Below are 20,352 nucleotides of genomic sequence, written 5' to 3' on the forward strand. Positions count from 1 at the left end.
AGGTACTCTTATATTATAATTATTAATACTTTACCCTGCTTGAAAATATCAACTTAATCGCACCATACCGAACGAGCCTTTTATTGGTCTTGTTAAAGATTGGATCTTGGATATACCCACTTTGTACTGCAGAAAAGATCAAAACCGTAAAGATTTCATCCCAAAGAGGATCTGAAGATATTATGGTCCACATTGTATTACTTAGATGTGAATCCTCACACCTCGGATGATTCACCTTTCTTAGTTAACAAATTTCTGTAATTGTGTAATGATTATAAATTGTGTCTCCAAGCATTAGTCAAACCTATGCTGGAATATAATAATGATTCAATAAAACAGGTTCCTACCACCGAGCTGTGGTTCTTAGTATAAATACCAAGTAGCTGGAGTATGATACTGGATCAATTAACTCATCCTTTAGTTTCAAAGCTGGATTTGAAGAAGACCTATAAAAGGGTTAAACTTTCCATTCCAATCTTTCACGCAAAATTTTATTGGAACTTTGAACTCTTTTTTATTTATTTATAAAATATTTCACTGAGAACATCTTTGTCTTAAAAACAAAATGCATATAAAAAATACATGGTCTTTAGACCATCTATTGGCATCTCTATCTATACATTTACAGAACGAATTAAAAATCACTGTCCGGCTAATGCAGTCTAATCTCATGGGTTTTTTTATTCATCTTTATGGGCGGTCTTGCTCTCAGGGCTACCCGTTCACCCATTTTGCTGATGGAATCTGCAATACCCATTGCCAATGTCATGATCAGTGGTCTTCTCTGCAATTATATTTTTGATATTGCAAATCAAACCTCTTCGCCCGAAGAAGATCACTTGAATAAACCGAATCGCCCAATTCCTGCTGGCCTAATCAGCACTGACCAGGCTAAGACCCGGTGGATGCTGGCATGGACTCTCGGACCACTATATATGTACTTTTGTTTTGGTATTTGGGCCACATTGCACCTTTTTCATTTCGAAGTGCTCATTTTTGCATGCTACGTGTGGCCACGGTGGTATCCCTGGTTCATGCGTAATTACTTTTCGTCTATTAGCTATTTTATTCTAACGCGGCTTTTGAATCAAGTCCTTGGAAGGAATATGCTCAATTGGAAAATATCGGGTTCTCCATCGATCTCATTGTCGCTATTTGGTTTCTTGGATCAATTCAAATACAAGAATTTTACGACATCGAGGGCGATCGAAAAAGTAACAAAACAACACTTCCAATGTTGCTCTCTATTCGCGGCTTGAAGATGTTACGAGTCGGCACATCGATGTTCATATTTGTCTTCAGTGCAAATTTAAGTCTTATTGCCTTTAACCGCACGATGTGCAATATGTTTGCTTTATCATTGTGTGCGTTGCAACAAATATTGTCGTTTGTTCTTGCATATAGGGTATTGCTGTCAAATTCGGTCCGGATGGATAGCACTACTTATCATGTTATTATTATCCAACTGCTTTCGCAATTTTGTTATTCCTGGGTCTAATAATTAAGTAGCTAATAATAAATCTCTGAATGCCTGAGAACTTTAGACTTAATTAAATAGAGTCTACCAGCGCATTTTTACGCTTATAATGCTGGACTTATTCCGCAACACCAATGATGAGACTATATTCCTTCAAACTAAACTCGCGTAGTATTCCCTTTTCCCATTTTACATTCCTATTGGTTATATCAACTATTGGCTACTAGCAGAAGATATAATGGGATGGATATTAAGCTATTATTGTGTATTCGAGAAAATTGATGTGTCACAGAAAAATATTGATGAGACTGAGTGGCCTATCTGGCCTTGAAATCTAGATAGCATATAGGAAAGAGGCACAAATTTTGAATCATATTATGAAGAATGTTTCTCCCCATAGTATTTATCTTTGTAATTCATGATGAGGATAAACTGGAATTTTTTACGACTATGTCTTATTAAATCAGCCAACTTCTCTTCGGTTCGGCTGGTAGTGACAGCGATGGCGTTTAGTATGATAGTTGAATGAATAGTTACATGTACATATTCTTCTTCTATGTGGGGCAATATAGATAGAGGTACATGTATAGTACAGGGAGCTATTACACCAGAATTTGATCCTACCACCTATAGTGCTCCTTGGTTAAAGCAATACAGGGCACCATTCGCGTTCCCAATAACATTATCTTTATAATACTGTTAATAAAAACACTAATATGTTGTGGTATGAATAACTTACTTGTATCTATCGATGTACTGACACTGGCGCCCGATTCATTGATACAGCTGGCACTGAGAACTGTGCCCGTGAGTATCACATTGGAACAGGATGACCCAAATAAGCCACTATACACATACACGTGAGCGATTGCTATAAGAGATCGATATCGAAAGGTATTTCTTACTTCAGCTGAGCAACAAGGGAGCCATTCGAGTTGCTAAAGCATGAGTCGATATTAATTTTGGTATTCAGATTAGTCTGCCCTGCATTATTTTGGCAATCCGCAGCAATCTTGTAGTAGTTGGTATTGCCGTCAGGAGGATATATTTGTATATTTGTGCAGCTTCCTGCGTAGCCCGAGTTTGCCAATACTCCTACCGAGAACTGGGCCAAAGCGACAAATGCCACTGCAGCGAAATTCTTTGTCTGCATGGTGAGAGACTACGGATAGCGTTTCACAGTTGCAACGTACCAAGAAGTTGCAGAGGTCGTGGGGATGTCTTTTTGCTTAATATACTAAAGCTTTGGACAAATGAGGAAGCCAATACGCTTCGCGCCTAGCAATTAGTCGTCTGCTATTTCTATGCTAACCTTTTCAGCCTGGAAAGTTAAGCAACAGGGATTGTATTAATTTAATCTCCCTTCTTTTCTGTATTTAAATGGACATAGGGAATGAATGCAATAACCAATCGAATATCTGTAAATTTGTAGGCCTGTCCCTCCCTAAAGATAGAAACGGGGCTTGGTGAAGTGGCTACAAAAACTATCGATGGCTCTCGGGCGCCTGGATGCGTAATCTAAACCCCAAACTTCAGTAGCATTAGGCAGCCATAATAACCCTGCTAAGTGTTCTGGAGAGAAATGTTGGCGAATAGAAGGATTCAGGATTGCAGTGTTTAGTCTAGCCTCTGGCGATTTTGTGGGACGAAGGAATTTAGACAAACAACTACTCGGCAACACCTTCCACCTTAAGCTGGCCCAGAAAAGGAGCTGCTCGAATATTTTTTATGCGGATATTAATTCCTAATATATTTAATCACTTATCCCTCATAAGCAGGTGAAAACCCGCTTCTCAATTCTGGTGGTGTAGATGACATAATATTGGGAGCTCCTTTTTTTTTTTTTTTTTTTTCTTTTCTGTCTCTATTTCTTCTCGACACATTTTGAATCATTCACTATGGTATGTTGATGATATATGCGTATGATATCAACAGTAGCGCTGCAAAAAGAGCTTAGATCTCCTTACCATCACTATTCTCCGAGGCCACATCTCTGTGAAGTGTATCGTAGCCTACAAAATGGCCTAGCTGCTGGGTCTCCCCCGCAAATTGACATGGAACATGAAAAAAACTCCCGCGCCAATTAGAACACGCAAACATTCAATGGCCAGACCGTCGTCATGACAGGAGCAAGCTCAAAATCGGATGCATAAATGCTGCTTGTCCGCACTAGGAAGGACAATCCATATGGTAATATCTTGCGCGAATAGACAAGATTTTAGCGCCTAGCGCTACCATAGATGATACATCTACCGTCATTCGCTGTCTCAGTGTTTACTCCTCAGTAGATGTCAATACTCCTGTTATGGTACTGCAGTTCTCTGCTACCGTTTCGCAGGCTCCTAGGATATGGTATCGGTTTCTATACAGCCTGCAGCTACTATTATGAACAAATTTAAGCTACGTGTACAAGTGGCATTCATATAAAGACGTATTAACGGTCGAGGCAGAAAATAAGGATCGATCGAGGCCACTGCAAGGTCTTGTAAGTCAAATGTAACCCCCGGAGATAAAGCGTATATAATTCGGCTCTGACGATCAATTCTCAATTAGATCGTTTTCCTGTTAGCTACGTTACTATAAGCACCTGAAGGTGGGCTGACGGCTCCTCGTCATGGCATCGGCATCGGGCCTTCGCAAACAGGCTGAATCAATACTAGTGCCAGCCATAAGAAGACTGCGAAGGAATGAGATACCTGCTACTCGTTTTGCTAACCTGCCGGCTCCCCTGTCCGTAGACTGTCTACACTATGGAGCTGCTGAGCTTGTTGCCTAGGTCGGCTAGTATGTATTCCTCGTGACTACGGTATGTCAGAATAGGAGGCTTCTTTACAGAGTTACTCTTACGTGCATGAATTGCCTTGAAGGATGGAAATATGCTAGATCCAATTCAAGGAATATAATTAACTTAATGGGTTCACCCGTGAATCCGAAAGAAGGATGTAGGTGGGAATAAATTTAGATGTCGCAGCACCCGCATTCCTTCATGTAGGAGGCGATTCTTTGAGACCTGTCGTTGGACCGAGTTATATCTTCTAGCCATTCTTTACATCCATCATGGCAAGAAAGACGCTTCTTGCAGTGACCGCTTTGGTAGCGGCTGGAGCCTATGCTGATAACACGTCCTACGATGTCAACGCTGGATGCTCCAAGTAAGCTCTCTGATCTTTTCGAGTTTCCTCCATTGCTCCTCTACCCAATGGCTGCTGTTTCTAGCCTGTACTAACTATTCTTTTCCAAGTGATCAACTTCTCCGATGGTACGACGAAGACATCGGATTGTTCCTCTACCCCAATGGCGCCTACTACTTCTGGCAAGCTGGTGTTATGATGACAGCAGTTGCCAGCCTCGCAGCGCTCGATAGTGGTGTCAAGAATAGGACTGCTGCGATGTGGCAAAACACGTATCTCAAGGGAGGTCAGCCCTCTCACGGCGTCATACAATTAGACAGCATCGGCCGTAAGATCGTTGTGCCAAAGGGAACAGCGCAAAGCGTCCCCGGCAAGTTCAGAAAGAGAGAACAAGGCTTTTTAGCAAATGCCTAGTGAGTCTTTTTTTTTTTTTTTCCCCCCAGCAGGAAAACACACAAAATAAATAGAGGCTGATGAAGAGCGAAAATGTGTAGCGACGATGAAGGTTGGTGGGGGATGGCATGGCAAGATATCTACGATCTCACCGGAGATCAGGACTACCTCTCGGAATCCATCGCAATTTGGCAAGATATGAATGCTGGATGGGGCAATCTCAACTGTGGTGGTCTTCCATGGTTCAAGGGCGAGGTCAAGACCGACAATCCACTGGCTATCCCTAATGGTAGGGTCTTTTTCCATCTCACAGCTGGGAGCGGGAAGTTATAAGAGGCTAATATAAAATGACAGAGCTATACCTCGCCATGAGCGCTGGTCTCGCCAACCGTGTCCCCAGCAGCCAAAAGCAAACCTACGTCAGTGCTGCCCAAACAGTTTGGGCCTGGTTCCAAAAGGTTGGCTTCATCAACAGCCAAGGTCTTGTCAACGACGCTGTCAACGGCAACACCTGTGTGAATGATAACAACCAGCCAACTTGGACCTACAACCAGGGTGTTATTCTTGGTGGTCTTGCGGACCTCTATATCGCCACGGGAGACTCATCCTACCTCACATCTGCCAGTGTCATTGCCAATGCTACCATGGCTCATCTGGTCGATAGCAACGGTATTCTTGTCGATAGCTGCGATTTGACACATTCCTGCAGCGGCGATAACCTCCAGTTCAAGGGCATTTTTGCCAGAAATCTCCAAAAACTGTACAAAAGTCAGCCTTACCCTGCCTACAAGGCATTCTTGGAAAAGAATGCCCAGTCCATCTGGCAAAACGACCTCGCTGTTGAGGCAGGCGACTGCTTCAATGGTGCTGATTGGGGTGGTCCTTATGTTATTGGCTCTGCTACAGCCAGCAGCCAGAGCAGCGCCCTTCAGTGCCTCGTTGCTGCTCTCTACGTCTCTCAGAATTAGAGCTGATGAGTATGCTGTGATGTACGTAGCTCAAAGTAATGTATATAAATTCCTGCTTAAACGAGACAGTAAATACAACTGGATGATAACTTGTCTTGACATCATATCCCTTGATTCTCATGCTGTAGTAAACTTTCAGGAAATATTAGTGGGACAAAAGATGTTTTAGAATTACCATTATAATGAACCCTGTTGCACAATTGGAAAACCCCTCTTTCAATAAAAGTCTTACAGTACCTAGTGGCGATTTCACTCCCTTCTGTTGGAGACATGCCGTTACCACCGTATTAGCCGGTTATCGCAAGAGAGCATCATACAGCCTCTTGTATTAGTTCTATTGATCGTAATAATTGTCAAGGAGCCACAGATATTTTATTGTGTAACAGAGTGTAGCTACATTCATTTATAAAAAAAAAAAAGAACTTCTCGGAATTTACTTTCAAGGTTACTTTAAAGTTCTTCTAGGTATGCGTCCGGCGCACATAAGATTTGCGGTTTTCGAGGAGCACTTAAAGAATAAACTCTAGGCGATTTGGCTAGTAGATTAACTTTTGAATAATTGATTGTGTGAGGGATATTGGGTATGATATCTGCTATATGGTTTCACTATGGCTTTTTTTGCTTGTTGGCTGTGGTCTTCTTGTTGACGCGACCTTCGATTAAATTACTCAGGTAGCTTTACCTAGGTACCTATTTGCACCTACATTATTTTCTCTCTGTCGTAGCATCAAGTTCCACCATGCTACATATCTTTTCTCAGGTCAACAAGCCAGCAAATTACCTAATTCATCAAAGGTACATACCCACCGCCAGAGAGCTAATATTGGACATAGAAAGGTATAAATCTTTCCCGTTTGTTGTTATGAAAAAATTAATCCCTTTCATAACGCGTGCACACTGTCAAATTCACACCTGCTAACGTATATTCCTATATTACACGCTACTGAACACATTACGACTCCTGCTTATCACACAGTGTCTTCATTACCTAGCAGGGTGCAATGTGATCCAACATTGGATGACTTGCCTAGAGACATCCGACTTCTAATCATAAAAGCACTGATAAAAGACAGCTGCACGCTGAGTCTCTTGGCTACAGTGTCTCGAGAGTGGCAAACAGAAATCGAGCGATATAACTTTGCTCGAATCAAATTGACGCCATCGCGCCTCGATGACTTTCGTTCGATGGTTTATCGCAACCGCGCTCTTGTTAAGTATATCTGGTTCTGTTTGGAACTTGATGATTACGATTGTAGCTGGTGTGCGCCTACCGGAAGGTTGACAGACGAGTTGGTAGAGGAGGCATTTGCTGTCGGCGACACAGACCACTGTCCTATCACCACGGCATTCCAGAATATGTTTTCGATTCTCAGCACATGGGATCCTAACGGCGATTTGACACTCGATATTAGCATCTACTCGCATAGTGACGCAAAACATTGGTTTAAATATCTGACTTTTTTGCCTGACATCCCTTCAGATGTACGATTAGATCATGGCACAGAGCAGATGATATCAAATAAAGTCTATAATGACCCTCAACATGGCTGGATTGATGTTCTACCGTACTCTGCTCCGCATTCGAGGGCTATCCTCAAAGTTTTCTGGGCAATCATGGATGAGGGGCCGTTTGAAAGTGAGGAATTAGAGCGCCAATGGTGGGATCAGCTTCCATCGGTCCCAGCGGTGACAGGTTTGCTTCTCCGGCAGCAGAACTGCCGCAGGTGGAAGCCAGACTCGCTTGGACATATGTTTGCCCGTTTCCCCAGACTTCAGGAAATTCGTTACGAGCCATGGAGGGAATGGGACTCTATCAAAAGAGAAACAGATGCAAGTGAGTATTGTTGTATGCCTGCCCAAGTGTTAATAGATCTCGTTTCGTATAGGTACTCTATTGCTAATATTCTATATTCGTTATCCAGGATACGAATATCTTTTCAAGTCTATCCAACGTTTCAATATCCATCTCAAGAGATTTGTGATCTTTGAGAATTTTAATCAACAGTACCCAGCTTTCAAGCAGCGATTCATGGACGGGGTTGAAATGACTGGATGCGACAGTATACGCAATCCAACCCCAGCTGTTAGCCGGATTGTCGTACTCTCTACCCTCAAGCTTGAGCATATCGCAGCATCCTTCATCGTAGATGCTAGCCAAGTTTTCGAGATCGAACTCTCTTGGGAGTGGCCAAACCTGGTTTCGCTTGCACTTACTTCAAAATTACTTACACCCGACGAGGATTCGATCGAGATTGGAGCTATGCTTCAGGCAGCAGCAGCGGCGGCTATGAAGATGCCACAGCTGGAAACAATGGAGATTTGGAACGGAAGAAAGGGGTTGGCGGCGCTCTTCAAATATCAGGCGTCCCGCGATACATTGCAAGCTACAATTACTTGGAGAGGCACATGGGACTTTACCATGGAACCATCTATAATCCAAGCTTGGAAAGCCGTCATGCATAAGCAGTATAACGGTTGGAGACTCAATTTCATTCAGGAGGGACTGAATGAAGCTGTTATCAAGTCTCACGGTGATGCAATTCGCTACCTAAAGCTTTCAAGCCAGGTCGTTCGGCCAATCTCGTTGCAGCAGATTCTGAGAGAACAGAAGGCTCTGGAAGGCGTACAGACTGTGTAATACCGAATAAGTCATGGATAGCAAAAAGAAAGTGCCCTTGCGTCATATGAGCTCATGAATTTCTGTTGCTCATCCATTCTTTTCGCACCACCCTTGGACGTCCGGACCAGCCTTGGAATAGCGCCCATGCATTGCACGAGAAAATTGATCGTTTTTAGTGAACAAGAGTATACTATTTTCAATTGTTACTGGAGATGTTTCTAAACGTACTACCAAATTCATACACATGTACACACAGCAGCACCTCCTTCCCCTGAACAGTACTTAATTAGAACTAAGATAGGATCTTTCGTGCAAGAGGCAAGTTCATGCTACGCTAGCTGTGGCAGTACATAATTACATGTACCTATATTTTCTATCATTACAATTTAGCCCATACTACAGTCTCAGCCTTTGTACACGCTTGCTCGTTTGCCACATAACCTAGATGGTGATATTACTTCCACGAGATATTTCGCTACGAGGAATAAACTTACCGTTGGGATAGCCTATAACGACTTAAAAATTGTGTCTCCGCCAGATGCCACGGTCGGTGTATGCCCATGTTGCTCAGAGCAGCTGCGGACCGCATTTTTTAGCCACCACCCTAAATTCTGGGAGTAAGTATCTGTTTCTCATCCCCATGATTCCGAGCCTATATTCTGATTAGCCTATTCAGGGACTATTTGAATGCAGGCTTAAAACCCTATGTTTGTCTTTCGGAACAATGCAAGTCTCCATTGCTTTTCTTCGCCACTATGCACCAAAGGATCAGCCACATGAATACCACGCACTCACATGAGTGGACCAGGAGAGTTCATATGGGCGCCTGGTTCTGCGATACTGAGCATGACGTTGCCCAGTTTAATGACGTTGAAAGCTTTCGGGAGCACATGAATGATAAGCACAACCATCCTGTCAGTGGCCCACCCACAAGGCATCAGCTGGATTGTCTTGAAATTTCTCAATGCAAACATCTTACTCGTGATGAGTATTCATGTCCATTTTGCGATTGCATTCTGGATATGCCCAAGCAAACCATCTCCACCAGCATCTCGGGGGAGCATCAGTATTCGCCGCTACACGAGCATATTGCTGGGCATCTCAAAGATCTTGCTGTCCTGTGCATTCCGATTTCGGGCACCACCGAAGCGCCTGAAAATATATCAGACAATTATAAAGCTGAAGAAAAACGCAGCTGAATGGGGGTGGACGAGAAAGAATCTTGCCCGAGGGGATATGATCAAGAACTCTACAGTATATCGCTCTTTAACATCTAGAGTAGCAGCGGCGTGAGCCAAGAACTCAAGAGGCGACGTAAAAGCCAACCCGAATACTTGGCCTACCCCATGAGAAACGGTATTGATGAAGAACTAAGGGCCTACTTTGGTTATTTAGAGGTGTCTACTGCGTACGGAATCGAATTCGAGGACTCTAGATCTATTTAAACGCCAAGTAAAATTAGAGTGTTTAGTTTGCCATTGCCGTCTTTTATAACCATGATTTATAGTAGTTGGTCAAAGATTGATAACATTGAATACATGTACCATTTTCATCATCTATGAATAATTTTAAATTTCTAAATGTGCGAACCCGAGCTCTCTCTCCTGGTTTCACATTCTATCTCTCTCATTTCTAGGTCGCAAGCATTTAGGAATTAGAGTATAAATTGGTGTTACGCTGAAAAACGTGATAGATTTTAACCATCGTAAACTGTTCACATAACGATCTACAACTAACACAATTATGGAATATCTAAAGACTAGATATCGTAGGGATATCTACATATAGATATATAGATAATAAATAATTGATGATTCATTAACATGAAGATGCATATAGCAGGAACTCAGCTACTCCTATCCAAGCTCCAGCATTTCTCTAATATCTCTAATATATCAGAACTCTTATCGCGATTCATGAGCCTTCACCGTCCACAGCTGCACAACACGAATGCCCAATTTGTTGGCTAAATGGATGGTTACACATAGGTCGCGCTGAAACACACGTCTGCATGTTTCATATTCCACGCTTGAGCTGTCAAATTGCTCCGAAAAACGCCAATGTGCCATAAAAAGAATAGACAACCCTTCACTCTTCTCCGTACTGAATGTTACCTTGTCCAACAATGATGGCGTGTCCGCAATTACACCACGCACCGCCTCGCCTCACTTGCCTCATCCGCCGCCCGGTTCAATGCTGCACTATCAAGCAATGCCCTGGAGATGTAACATATAACTGCGCTAGTCGCTGGCTCCAGAGGCAGATTGCTCATGTTTGCCCAACCGGACATGAAATCCGTCTATTAAAGTTAAAGACAGCCTGAATCCATTCTGCAGCAAGGCTAGCTGCAGCGAACGACCACGTCTGTGGCTGTATAAGTTTGTTGACTTTTCTATCACCTTTTACATTGGACCAAGCACTAAACTTTCTATATTTGTTTTATTCATCGCGAAAAATGTCGAAGAAAAATGTCTGCTACGATTACGGCTTATCACGATGGCCTCATGTGGGCACCAAGGACGTCCTGACATGTATGGCTTGGGCATTCGGCTTGGGATTTACATCCAGTGGTTCGGCGAGATAATGGTCGAATTCTTTGACGAAGCAGATGTTTCTGATATACGGCTTCTGGGCCTTCTTCTGTCTGGGGGAATCATTCTCGGGTTGCTTGTTGCGATTGCTGGCCAGGACATCCAACCTGCTGACGTTTATATCGTGCTTCAGCTCGCCGCTGGATGCTACATCTTTTTAATACCAATCTACATTTGGAACACGCTTTCCTGTTGCAATCCTAAGTGGGATCCGCTGAAATGGACGGGAGAAGTCAAGATGCCCGTATATGGAGTCTCGAACATGATCCTTCTGATAGTCATTTCAGCCGTTGGAGTCTGGTTCTTTGCGACTTATATGCCGACCAGAGGGCGCCAGTGTGAGCAGTACGGCTTTTTCTTCGCCGAGATCAAGCTTGACAATGCCGCTTTCATATTGGTTAATATCAGCATCTACGTCATCATCATCCTCATCTGTGTAGCCATTACGCTCTCTTGGGCGGGATTTTGGGATGGCCAGTTCCGACTACACAGCCAGCGGCGTCGAAGGAGAAGCCATCAAAGACAGTCAGCCTCACTCTTCATCTCCCTTTGCTAAAGAAGTATCTCTTACGAAGATGGTTTGGTATCTGACATGGAGCCATCAGGCGAGACCGAGATGATCAAGCACGTATTGCAAGACGGAGACGCGCCAGACAGGAACAGAAGGAACTGCTTCGGATCATGCGTGGCATATCGAATTTGGTCGTCTATGGGCTTCACATCACAGCCATTGAGCTGACACTGCAATGGAATCAGTTCGACAATGTCGACGGGGTAAACACCAGCGCGCAGACGATTCCACTGCTTGTCAGTCTCGGCATCTTATTACGCTTCATTGCATCGCACTGGGCAACGAGAGTTGACGGTAGTAGCGGCGGACAACCTGCAAGCGCTGAAGATGAACCTCAGTCAGTTGAACCAGAAGATCCTGGAGGCTACAGATATCAGCGAACCTCAGCTCCAACTCCAGCTGCAGGGGGGACAACATATCGAGCTCGTCAATCCCAAGCAGCACCCGCAGCAGCACCTATTCCAGAATTAGAAATCCTCAATGAATACGTTGCCGGAATGGACATGGACGACGTGAGTGAGTATTTTACTCATGGCTCAGACCGCTATTGGTTAGCCAGGATGGCGATTCAGAATCGCGAGAGGGCAGAGCGGGCCGCAGCAATGGAGAGGCAGCGAGCGCGAGGGACGATGCCTCGACCAGCGAGAGCCCACGTTCGCGGCGTGACGGTGCTCTAAGTGAGAAGCTACATGCATGTATAACAGAAGACGGTGAGAATGGCATCTATAGTAGCATAGTGAAACTGTCCAAGATTAATCCCAAGATGTATTGCATGGATTATGTATTAAGTGTCTAGACTCTTAGTTTATCAATACTAAAATATTTTACTTATTTCTTTCTCTCTTCCTCTTTCATCCCATTCGCCATTTATCCATCAAGCGCATCGACCATCAAGGTTACCATAGCTGCCCACTAAAGCTTCCGCCGAAGCACTAAAGCACTAAAGCTTTCCCCTACTAGCACCTGATTTGCCGCCTCTCTCACTAAGGCCCCTGCCGCCAACCCCGCAGCCTCGCATAGCACCCAAGCAACGCCAAAAGTAAACAGTTGAGAATCGGGCTGAACCACTTTTTTTCTGAATACATCATCATCACTATCCCTACACCAGCAACCTTTTCTCCCTCTCCAGCAGCACCCACAGCCATGGAGACAGAAGTAAATAAGGCGGCCTCAAAGATATCAGCATCCAAAGAGAAGCTGCCCAAGGACAAGGAAAGGTCAAAGGAAAAGTCCAAGAGCAAGGGCAAGGAAGAGTCCAAGGTGCACAAGCTGTCGCTCAAGGGCAGCTCAAGGCTAGTAGCTGAATTTGTGAGTTTTCTTCCATGGAATGTCCTTTTGCCTGCTGGCGCAAATGTGCAACTGCTAATTGAATGGTCCTCTTTCTTCTTCCACTAGTTCCAATATTCGATACACACGATCTTGTACGAAGACCTCCCAGAAAACGAAATCATGCCCAAGACGAAGACGAGAAACTGATCGCGTTATCACAGATTCCAACGAGGCGTATACCCAGCCGAAGACTTCACAGCGTACGATACTATCCTCCCTCCTATCCCGGAATCCAATTGATCCGACTGATAAAGAAAGAAAGACCATCAGCTAATACACATCTCGATCATAGCGTCAAGAAATATGGCCTCAACATGCTGGGTACACCATACCTCTCCCTTGCTCCTATGGCCCTCCCAATTCTGCCTACATACCAACTGACCCTCCCGTTTCGCGTCTCTAGTCTCGGCCGACGACCAAGTCAAAGCCTACATCAAGAAAATCATGAGCCAGCTCGATAAATGGATGGTCGGCGGCAAAATCTCCAAGCTTGTCATCGTCATCACCGACAAAGATACAGGCGAACACGTTGAGCGATGGCAATTCGATGTGCGTCATACCAAATCTCCATCTCTGCGAGCTTCTACCTACCAGTTCCCACCGTCCTCTATATCTGACAAAGAAATACGGCAATAGGTCCAAATCTCCGCTCCAACCAAATCGAAATCCAAACCATCCTCCACAGACCCCTCTGCCCCAACCGACGAACAAGACCAGCAACAACAAGAAAACTCCTCCTCCACAAACAACACTCTCTTCGCCGACAAAGAAAAGCCCGAATCTGAGATCCAGGCCGAAATCGCCGCCATCTTCCGCCAAATCACCGCCTCCGTTACCTTCCTCCCCCAGCTCAGCGGCGACTGTACCTTCAACGTCCTCGTCTACGCCGATGCGGACAGCGACGTCCCCGTCGAATGGGGGGACTCAGATGCCAAGGAGATTGAGAACGGCGAGAGGGTGCAGCTGAGAGGCTTTAGCACGGCGAATCACCGAGTCGATACGATTGTCAGCTACAGACTGGGGGAGTAATAAAATCTTTTGCGATGGAGTATAACTGGATAGACAGAGGACGGGGTTAAAGGTAAAGGGATTTGTAATATTACGAATATGAGGCCTTGCACGTCAGTTGGTCGTCTTTTAGACGTGACATTGGGTTCCTTACGGCGTTGAACTGGAATGGAATATATCGGTGCATCATAAAGCTTCACGAATCTCTCGACACATTAAGATGTGCGACTGAAGCTACGGGTTATATATTGATGAATATTCTCTTATTGGTATCCGACTATCGTTGTGTGATATTTCATCTATTGGGTTACATTTCCCTCTCATTCACGTCTCCTCTGAACAAACAATCAACAAGCACTGCCATGTCCCGGTAGCGCACTAAACGCCGTCTCTCCCATGCACCATCTACTCCAAGGAGGAGTTTCATTCTCCTCTTACGCTCTCTTGAAAAAGTACACATACGCAAACTTGCGCATTTCCTCAACATCGTGAGCCTCCACGACCTTTTCGTCGTTGAAAAGCACCCACGTAGGCGCATCTTTACCTTCCACAGACTTTCGAATAAACGCGACGTAGTGGCTAGAAGAATTAGTCGGTAGATGTTCTCTACGTATGTTCAAATTATTTAAAAGAGTACAAAGAAGAAGAACTTACCCTGCGTGGATACTGGTGCCCTTGTGGCACACAATGGACTGCAGTTGGAATTGTGCTGGTAGTGTTGCGCTTCCAGCAGGCTCCTTTTGAGACTTATCAGCCGCTTCGCCCGAACTCTCGTCTTCCATGATTCCTTGGTCATCGGGGTGGCTGAACAGCCATTCCACAGCTCGCTCGACATCGCCGCCGGTTTCTTTCAGTGCCTTCTTGGCCTGAGGGGCACCAAAGCCCATGGCCCCCAGCATCTCAATCTTTTCAGGGTCAGCTGTGCTTGCGCCTCCTGATCCAGAGCCCAAGTCAAGAGGTGCATCGATATCGGCATCATCGAGGTGTGCAAACAGCCACTCCATGGCAGCATTGGTATCCGAGTTGCCTGTCGCATGCAACGCCTTCTCAGCGCGATTTCGGGGGAAGCCCATGGCCTCAAGCTGTGCAACTGCAGCCGCATCTGGTACAAATGCAGGAGCTTGGTTTTCAGGCTCATCTGGTAGGAGCTCTTCTGAGGGCTGAAGTCCCTTGGAGAGGTAGCTATCCAGCAAAAATGGTTCGTCTGGGACTATAACGGGGACGTCAATCTTGATGGGTACCCAGTTCACCACAGCCATCTTTCGTGCATTTACGGCCAAAACGTTGGGGAAAGTCTTGAAGAGGGATTGCTTGGTAAAGCCCGCTTTGCTGCCGCATGATGAGCAAGTCAATTCGACCTTCTCAGCGGCGGTAAAGTTGTCCAAACATTCCTTCAGAGTGACTGGCTTGTAGGCGTTAGCTGTCTCAGCGCCTTCACTTCCCGCATCAAGCTTCACCAATGGCACGTCGAGGAAGATGTTGTCCTGTTCGTTGGAGCTGTACTTGACTTTGTGACATCCAAGACACTGGAGCCGCTGCTCCAGGACAAATCGGAATTCGGCGGTAGGGTCCTGTTGGCCATTGTGGGGTGACCGACTAATGAGTTTGAAAAGATGCTGGAACAGTTCAAAGGCATCTTGCTGCCTCATGGTAGAGAACTCTTCGTGCCCTCTTCCTATCAAATGCTTGAACATTGCTGGCGCCAGTCCTTTCTGGTAGGTAACTTCTGATCCCGATGCCACAGCATTGTCAGGCTCCGAATATCGTCCAGATAATAAACCATCAGCAATCTTCCTCAGCTGAGTCTCAAGATCGGCAGCGGGTTCCTGGACAATCGGCAGATCCTTATTAGCGCCATAGTAGCGCTCCTGGAACGAGGGCATATCGAATAGGCACTGGATAATGCTGGCTAGGTAGCAGCTGTTACCGAGATTCTTCAGTCCAGTAAGGCCAGGTCCAAAAACTGGCTTCAGCTCATGGCCATCTTCCGTAGTCATGCTAAAGTCCCATTTGAGATTCTGTTCAATCTGCATCTCCGTCAAGCTCTTCTCCGTCTTTTGCCGCTCGGCAAGAATGATTCCCCAATGGGCCAAGTGCTCGCCAAGCTGCTCGTCAATGCGCTCTTCGTCGCATCTGTAACAGTAGATATCGGCGGTACCTTCCGGGGTGATAGATCCAAGCTTGACAGCTACACCATGTCCAGACTCATTAGCGTGACCCAGAGCGTGAGAATTGCCGTCAACGCCACCCATCTGCTTTCGGCCACAGCCCAGATTGCCACATTCAAGACAAAGCCAGAGGTTTTCTCTCAAATCACAACCTGAGCAGTGGCCAAGGTCGCCTTGCTCGATCTTGCGAGACGGGTGCTGCTGCATGGTCAAGATGTGCTCGCATGACGTGAGCTCCTGCTCCCACGCTTTTACTTCCTCTTTTCGAGAAAAGGTATGTGCTTTCAGGATGCCATCTACGATGGGTGCGATTTTAGGATTTGCGATATCCAGCTCTTGTTGACATTCGATGCATTTGACAGCCAGTGCCGTGTCGTATCGGTCTTCTTCTGTCTCGGCGGCGATGGCAAGCTTCGTGATCTTAGCCGGAGGCTCATCGCGGTCGATCGTCTTTCGGGTACGGCGGATGTTGAGGGAAAGCGGGTGGCTCCAGACAGCGTTGTGAAGTAGAGAGTGTTGTCGTTCGGCAGTGCAGCCACCGTTGAAGCACTGGAGGCAGACATCAAGGCCTCCAGCGTTGTCCTATGGAGAGAAGGAAAATCATGAGCTCGACTAAGATCTTCATCCGAAGGGGTCATATTCGCCTGTTGAAGATTACATACAATAGAGTCAAAGCATTGTGTGCAGTCTTCCTTGTACACAGACTGAACGGGAGTCGGCGGCTTGAGCTCTATGACGAATAAATATGAGCTCTCATGAGCTTGACAGGGCTTGGAAACAAGTTTCAAGCTGAAAGTTGGCGGGGTAAGGCATTGACGTACCGACAGACTCGAGATGAGGGCACGACATGTCGCTAGTGGTGAGAAGAACAATAGAAGACTGGCAATAAAGCGAAAAGGCCAAAAGATTTATTGGAAACAGGGCCGTTTCTGGGGCAAAAGAAGAAATACGAAGCGCAGTGTTGATGGAGCTTTTGGTGGTTGCTATGACAAGGCGAAGAGCAGTATGCGCTGGGCGAGCGCTATCGATTAGCGACTAGTGTGGGCTGCAGCAGCTTTAGGCGCCCACAATTTAGTCCTTGGAGCTGTTAGGCTGCCCCTCGATGACGGAGTTTTGGATCTGGAGGGGCAGCGTGATGACTTCAGCGCAGATACGGGATGGGACTAGCGCCGTAGTGGCTGACAGTGGCCGCAAACGTGCTGTAGCCGTGCTGTAGCACTCCGCAAATTGGGGCTTCAATTGATGTTTTTAACTGCCATGATGAGAGTTTCCAGATCCTCTCAGCATGTCATGAGTGCCATGTATGTCTGCTGGATATAGGCCCGTGTCTCCTGTATCAATGAATTCTGCTCATTTGCTGTGCTATTGCATCAATCAAATCTGCTAAGCCATGCAGTCATCAGATAGTACGGGCAAGACGGGTTACAACGCTGGCAATTTAGTGGTCGATTTAACAGATCTCGGACTGTGGGGTTGCTCTGCTGACAGAGATTGTCCCGCTGCACTGGGACGTGGGCGAGATGACTGCTGCCGTCTCGGCCTGAGAGCTCCTAGACAGATATAGATATATCCCTCTCTCGTTCTTATTCCAAAATCCAGAACCGCAATAGCTCATCGTCGCTGCCTGCATGATACATGGTTACTGAGCGTTATCACATTCATTCAGCGACCATACACAGCACATGGCATAGTAATATTGCAGCCGGCGCAAATGTTGGACCGCGTCGCCACTAGGAAAAAAGCGAGGCAGAAGCTCCTCGGAGGCGTGTCGAAATCCGAGCTGCTGCCCAATTTCGCGTCCGTCTGTCGCCAGGGCACGTGACGAAATCCCCGTCTCACGTGCATCTTATCAGATTGATTTCCAATCGATTTGCGGAGCGTTGACGACTCTTTACGTACGGCAAACCAATCAGATAGCTGACTACAGCGAAAGCGACGCCCCGATTGGCTGCAGGCTCCGACAAGGTCCGAGCTCCACAGCTCTGCACAGACGTAATGGCCGAGAGGGGTGCGCGCGCTGATTGGCCCGCCCGGCCATCGCTGATGAGATGCGCTGCACTGGGCCGAAATCGCCATCCCTGCTTTTTTGCGCTGCTGCTTTAAGCGACGCTTTCTTTCGCCTCTGGCACTTTTTCGTCACCATCCAACCTCAAACCTTTGCCTCCACAACCCAAACCTCGCAAACCTCTGCTCGACTTCAATTTATTTGACGTCGACTCCATCAATTCGCCTCAAGCACACAAAGCTTTGCCATCTCTCTCTCAGTCTCGAGTTATCGCATCTGAGCAGGCTCTCGATATCTCTCTCACTTTTTTTTATTTCCGCTCCAACACACACCTGCGGTCCCCCTTCATATATCTCTATATTCTCCTCTTTCCACACACTCAAATCCAACAAAATGTTCTCCAGAGGACTCCGCGTTATCTCAAGGCGAGCCGCCATGGCCGCTCCCCTCGCCAGACCAACTCTCGCCGCTCGACAGCTCGCTCCCGTCGCATCCATCGAGGCCCAGCGATCATATCACGAGAAGGTCCTGGACCACTATGCGCGACCGCGCAACGTCGGCTCCATGAACAAGGGCGATTCTGACGTCGGCACCGGCCTTGTGGGAGCTCCTGCTTGCGGTGATGTCATGAAGCTCCAGATCCGTGTCGACCCGGAGACACAGAAGATCTCTGAGGTCAAGTTCAAGACTTTCGGCTGCGGCTCAGCAATTGCCTCCAGCAGCTACCTGACCGAGCTCGTCCGGGGCATGAGCCTGGACGACGCCGGCAAGGTCAAGAACACCGAGATTGCCAAGGAGCTGTGCCTCCCCCCCGTCAAGCGTACGTATTAATAATGTGAAATTAGCCATAACATAATACTCTGTTACTCTGTCCTTCATCTCCAGTTACATATACTACATGTATTCATTCAGCCAATGCTAACATTCATGTTTCCAGTGCATTGCTCCATGCTTGCTGAGGATGCCATCAAGTCGGCAATTTCTGACTACTACACCAAGAACCCCTCACGGAAACCCACCGACCTGAGCGGCACCAGCATGAAAATACCCACTGCCGAGGCTGTTGCCGCCTAGAGTGCGCCCTTGACGCCGGTGAAGACTGAAGATGGGGAAAATTAAATCGCAATGAATATTTTTTCGTCCACATTTGGGCATATGCTATTTTTTTATTTTTTATTTTTTATGGCAGTGATGGGATTTGGGGAAACAAGACAATCACTGAAACTGGGCGTGGGGGTCAACCAACGAAGAGAGGAAAAAAAAGAGAAAAAGATACAGATTGAAACGCTTCTGTAATCAGGATGCAGTTCCAGTTTACGCTTTACTTTCTTTTCAAATTCCCTTTTTTATACGGTATCGGGGATGAACACTGGACCGTGTCCACTACTTCAACAAAAGACCGAGGACACACTCCCTGCGGCTTTGAAATCAGCCGCTAAAGAGAATTTACGGTAGCGAGGGTGAAATAGCTGTAAAAATAGGCGGAATCATAAAACAAAAATACAACTCTTCAAAAAACATTTGATAAATTTTATTGCTCACGGCTTTGCTCTCATCTCTCATCTCTCACTCATCACATTGCTTGTAGTCATAACTTCATCTGAGTTTGACTCCTTCAATCCTTCGCTCAACTGCCTGCATGTACCCCAGAGCAACTGATAACGCTACTGCTTTTCCAGCCCCCCAATTCGCTGTGCCGCGCCACGCGCATAATGCCGGCGGGGGGAGAAGAGAGAAAAATCTCGCAGCACTTCCCCGAGATGTCCGACCCCGATCCCGGGAACACGCCGAGAATATGTCCAGGCATTTTACGGGTTATTAGGGGAGCGGCATCAGCTTGCGGCGTCGGATGCCGGGATCATGCCGAAGATGAGTTATCTTTTATTCACAGCTGTTCTTTTTGGTTTTATTTCTGCTGGAAAAGAAAAGGTATGACTCGTAGAGTGCAAATTTTTGAACATCACAATTATTGTGTTGATAGTGTAGCAATGGTGATGGATACATCTTGAGTATATGCCGAGCAGGATATAGAAATAGAATCCAATGAGGTGCAACTACACAGCAGCAACTGTTATAGGAAATATTTATTCA

The 20,352-nt window shown here is 46.1% G+C and overlaps 8 protein-coding genes across 8 annotated transcripts; 6 read left to right on the forward strand and 2 right to left on the reverse strand.

Annotated features, from left to right (window-relative positions):
• Positions 1 to 1,847: 1,847 nt before the first annotated feature.
• Positions 1,848 to 3,156, reverse strand: GGI43DRAFT_415954 (CVNH domain-containing protein). The gene is made up of 3 exons (XM_083207211.1): positions 2,383 to 3,156; positions 2,217 to 2,323; positions 1,848 to 2,163 (listed from the first exon to the last, which is right to left on the reverse strand). The coding sequence occupies exons 1-3, from the start codon at positions 2,628 to 2,630 to the stop codon at positions 2,105 to 2,107; spliced, it is 414 nt and encodes a 137-aa protein (XP_083056544.1). The 5' UTR covers positions 2,631 to 3,156; the 3' UTR covers positions 1,848 to 2,104.
• Positions 3,157 to 4,606: 1,450 nt separating this feature from the next.
• On the forward strand, positions 4,607 to 6,068 carry GGI43DRAFT_415956 (glycoside hydrolase family 76 protein). Its single transcript, XM_083207212.1, has 3 exons — positions 4,607 to 5,021; positions 5,103 to 5,290; positions 5,356 to 6,068. Exons 1-3 carry the CDS (start codon positions 4,621 to 4,623, stop codon positions 5,967 to 5,969), a joined length of 1,203 nt encoding a protein of 400 aa, XP_083056545.1. The 5' UTR covers positions 4,607 to 4,620; the 3' UTR covers positions 5,970 to 6,068.
• A 655-nt stretch (positions 6,069 to 6,723) lies between these two features.
• Positions 6,724 to 8,773, forward strand: GGI43DRAFT_415957 (uncharacterized protein). The gene is made up of 2 exons (XM_083207213.1): positions 6,724 to 7,803; positions 7,892 to 8,773. Exons 1-2 carry the CDS (start codon positions 7,155 to 7,157, stop codon positions 8,605 to 8,607), a joined length of 1,365 nt encoding a protein of 454 aa, XP_083056546.1. The 5' UTR covers positions 6,724 to 7,154; the 3' UTR covers positions 8,608 to 8,773.
• Positions 8,774 to 9,029: 256 nt separating this feature from the next.
• GGI43DRAFT_415958 (uncharacterized protein) lies at positions 9,030 to 10,031 on the forward strand. The gene is made up of 2 exons (XM_083207214.1): positions 9,030 to 9,206; positions 9,266 to 10,031. Exon 2 carries the CDS (start codon positions 9,345 to 9,347, stop codon positions 9,786 to 9,788), a length of 444 nt encoding a protein of 147 aa, XP_083056547.1. The 5' UTR covers positions 9,030 to 9,206; positions 9,266 to 9,344; the 3' UTR covers positions 9,789 to 10,031.
• Positions 10,032 to 10,719: 688 nt separating this feature from the next.
• On the forward strand, positions 10,720 to 12,537 carry GGI43DRAFT_220675 (uncharacterized protein). The gene is made up of 2 exons (XM_083200348.1): positions 10,720 to 11,705; positions 11,786 to 12,537. The coding sequence occupies exons 1-2, from the start codon at positions 11,086 to 11,088 to the stop codon at positions 12,426 to 12,428; spliced, it is 1,263 nt and encodes a 420-aa protein (XP_083056548.1). The 5' UTR covers positions 10,720 to 11,085; the 3' UTR covers positions 12,429 to 12,537.
• A 211-nt stretch (positions 12,538 to 12,748) lies between these two features.
• GGI43DRAFT_415964 (spindle checkpoint protein MAD2) lies at positions 12,749 to 14,329 on the forward strand. The gene is made up of 6 exons (XM_083207215.1): positions 12,749 to 13,059; positions 13,147 to 13,172; positions 13,242 to 13,280; positions 13,373 to 13,401; positions 13,484 to 13,629; positions 13,717 to 14,329. The coding sequence occupies exons 1-6, from the start codon at positions 12,895 to 12,897 to the stop codon at positions 14,107 to 14,109; spliced, it is 798 nt and encodes a 265-aa protein (XP_083056549.1). The 5' UTR covers positions 12,749 to 12,894; the 3' UTR covers positions 14,110 to 14,329.
• A 193-nt stretch (positions 14,330 to 14,522) lies between these two features.
• On the reverse strand, positions 14,523 to 17,105 carry GGI43DRAFT_387671 (ubiquitin-specific protease UBP14; the record flags this gene model as incomplete). Its single annotated transcript, XM_083203965.1, has 4 exons — positions 14,523 to 14,667; positions 14,743 to 16,838; positions 16,919 to 16,986; positions 17,078 to 17,105. The coding sequence occupies 4 exons, from the start codon at positions 17,103 to 17,105 to the stop codon at positions 14,523 to 14,525; spliced, it is 2,337 nt and encodes a 778-aa protein (XP_083056550.1).
• Positions 17,106 to 18,493: 1,388 nt separating this feature from the next.
• On the forward strand, positions 18,494 to 19,654 carry GGI43DRAFT_220693 (NifU-like N terminal domain-containing protein). The gene is made up of 2 exons (XM_083200349.1): positions 18,494 to 19,081; positions 19,199 to 19,654. Exons 1-2 carry the CDS (start codon positions 18,655 to 18,657, stop codon positions 19,333 to 19,335), a joined length of 564 nt encoding a protein of 187 aa, XP_083056551.1. The 5' UTR covers positions 18,494 to 18,654; the 3' UTR covers positions 19,336 to 19,654.
• Positions 19,655 to 20,352: the final 698 nt, after the last annotated feature.

Source organism: Trichoderma evansii, assembly GCF_050947405.1.
Source record: "Trichoderma evansii strain SZMC 28006 chromosome Unknown GGI43scaffold_26, whole genome shotgun sequence".
NCBI classification, from domain to species: Eukaryota; Fungi; Ascomycota; class Sordariomycetes; order Hypocreales; family Hypocreaceae; genus Trichoderma; species Trichoderma evansii.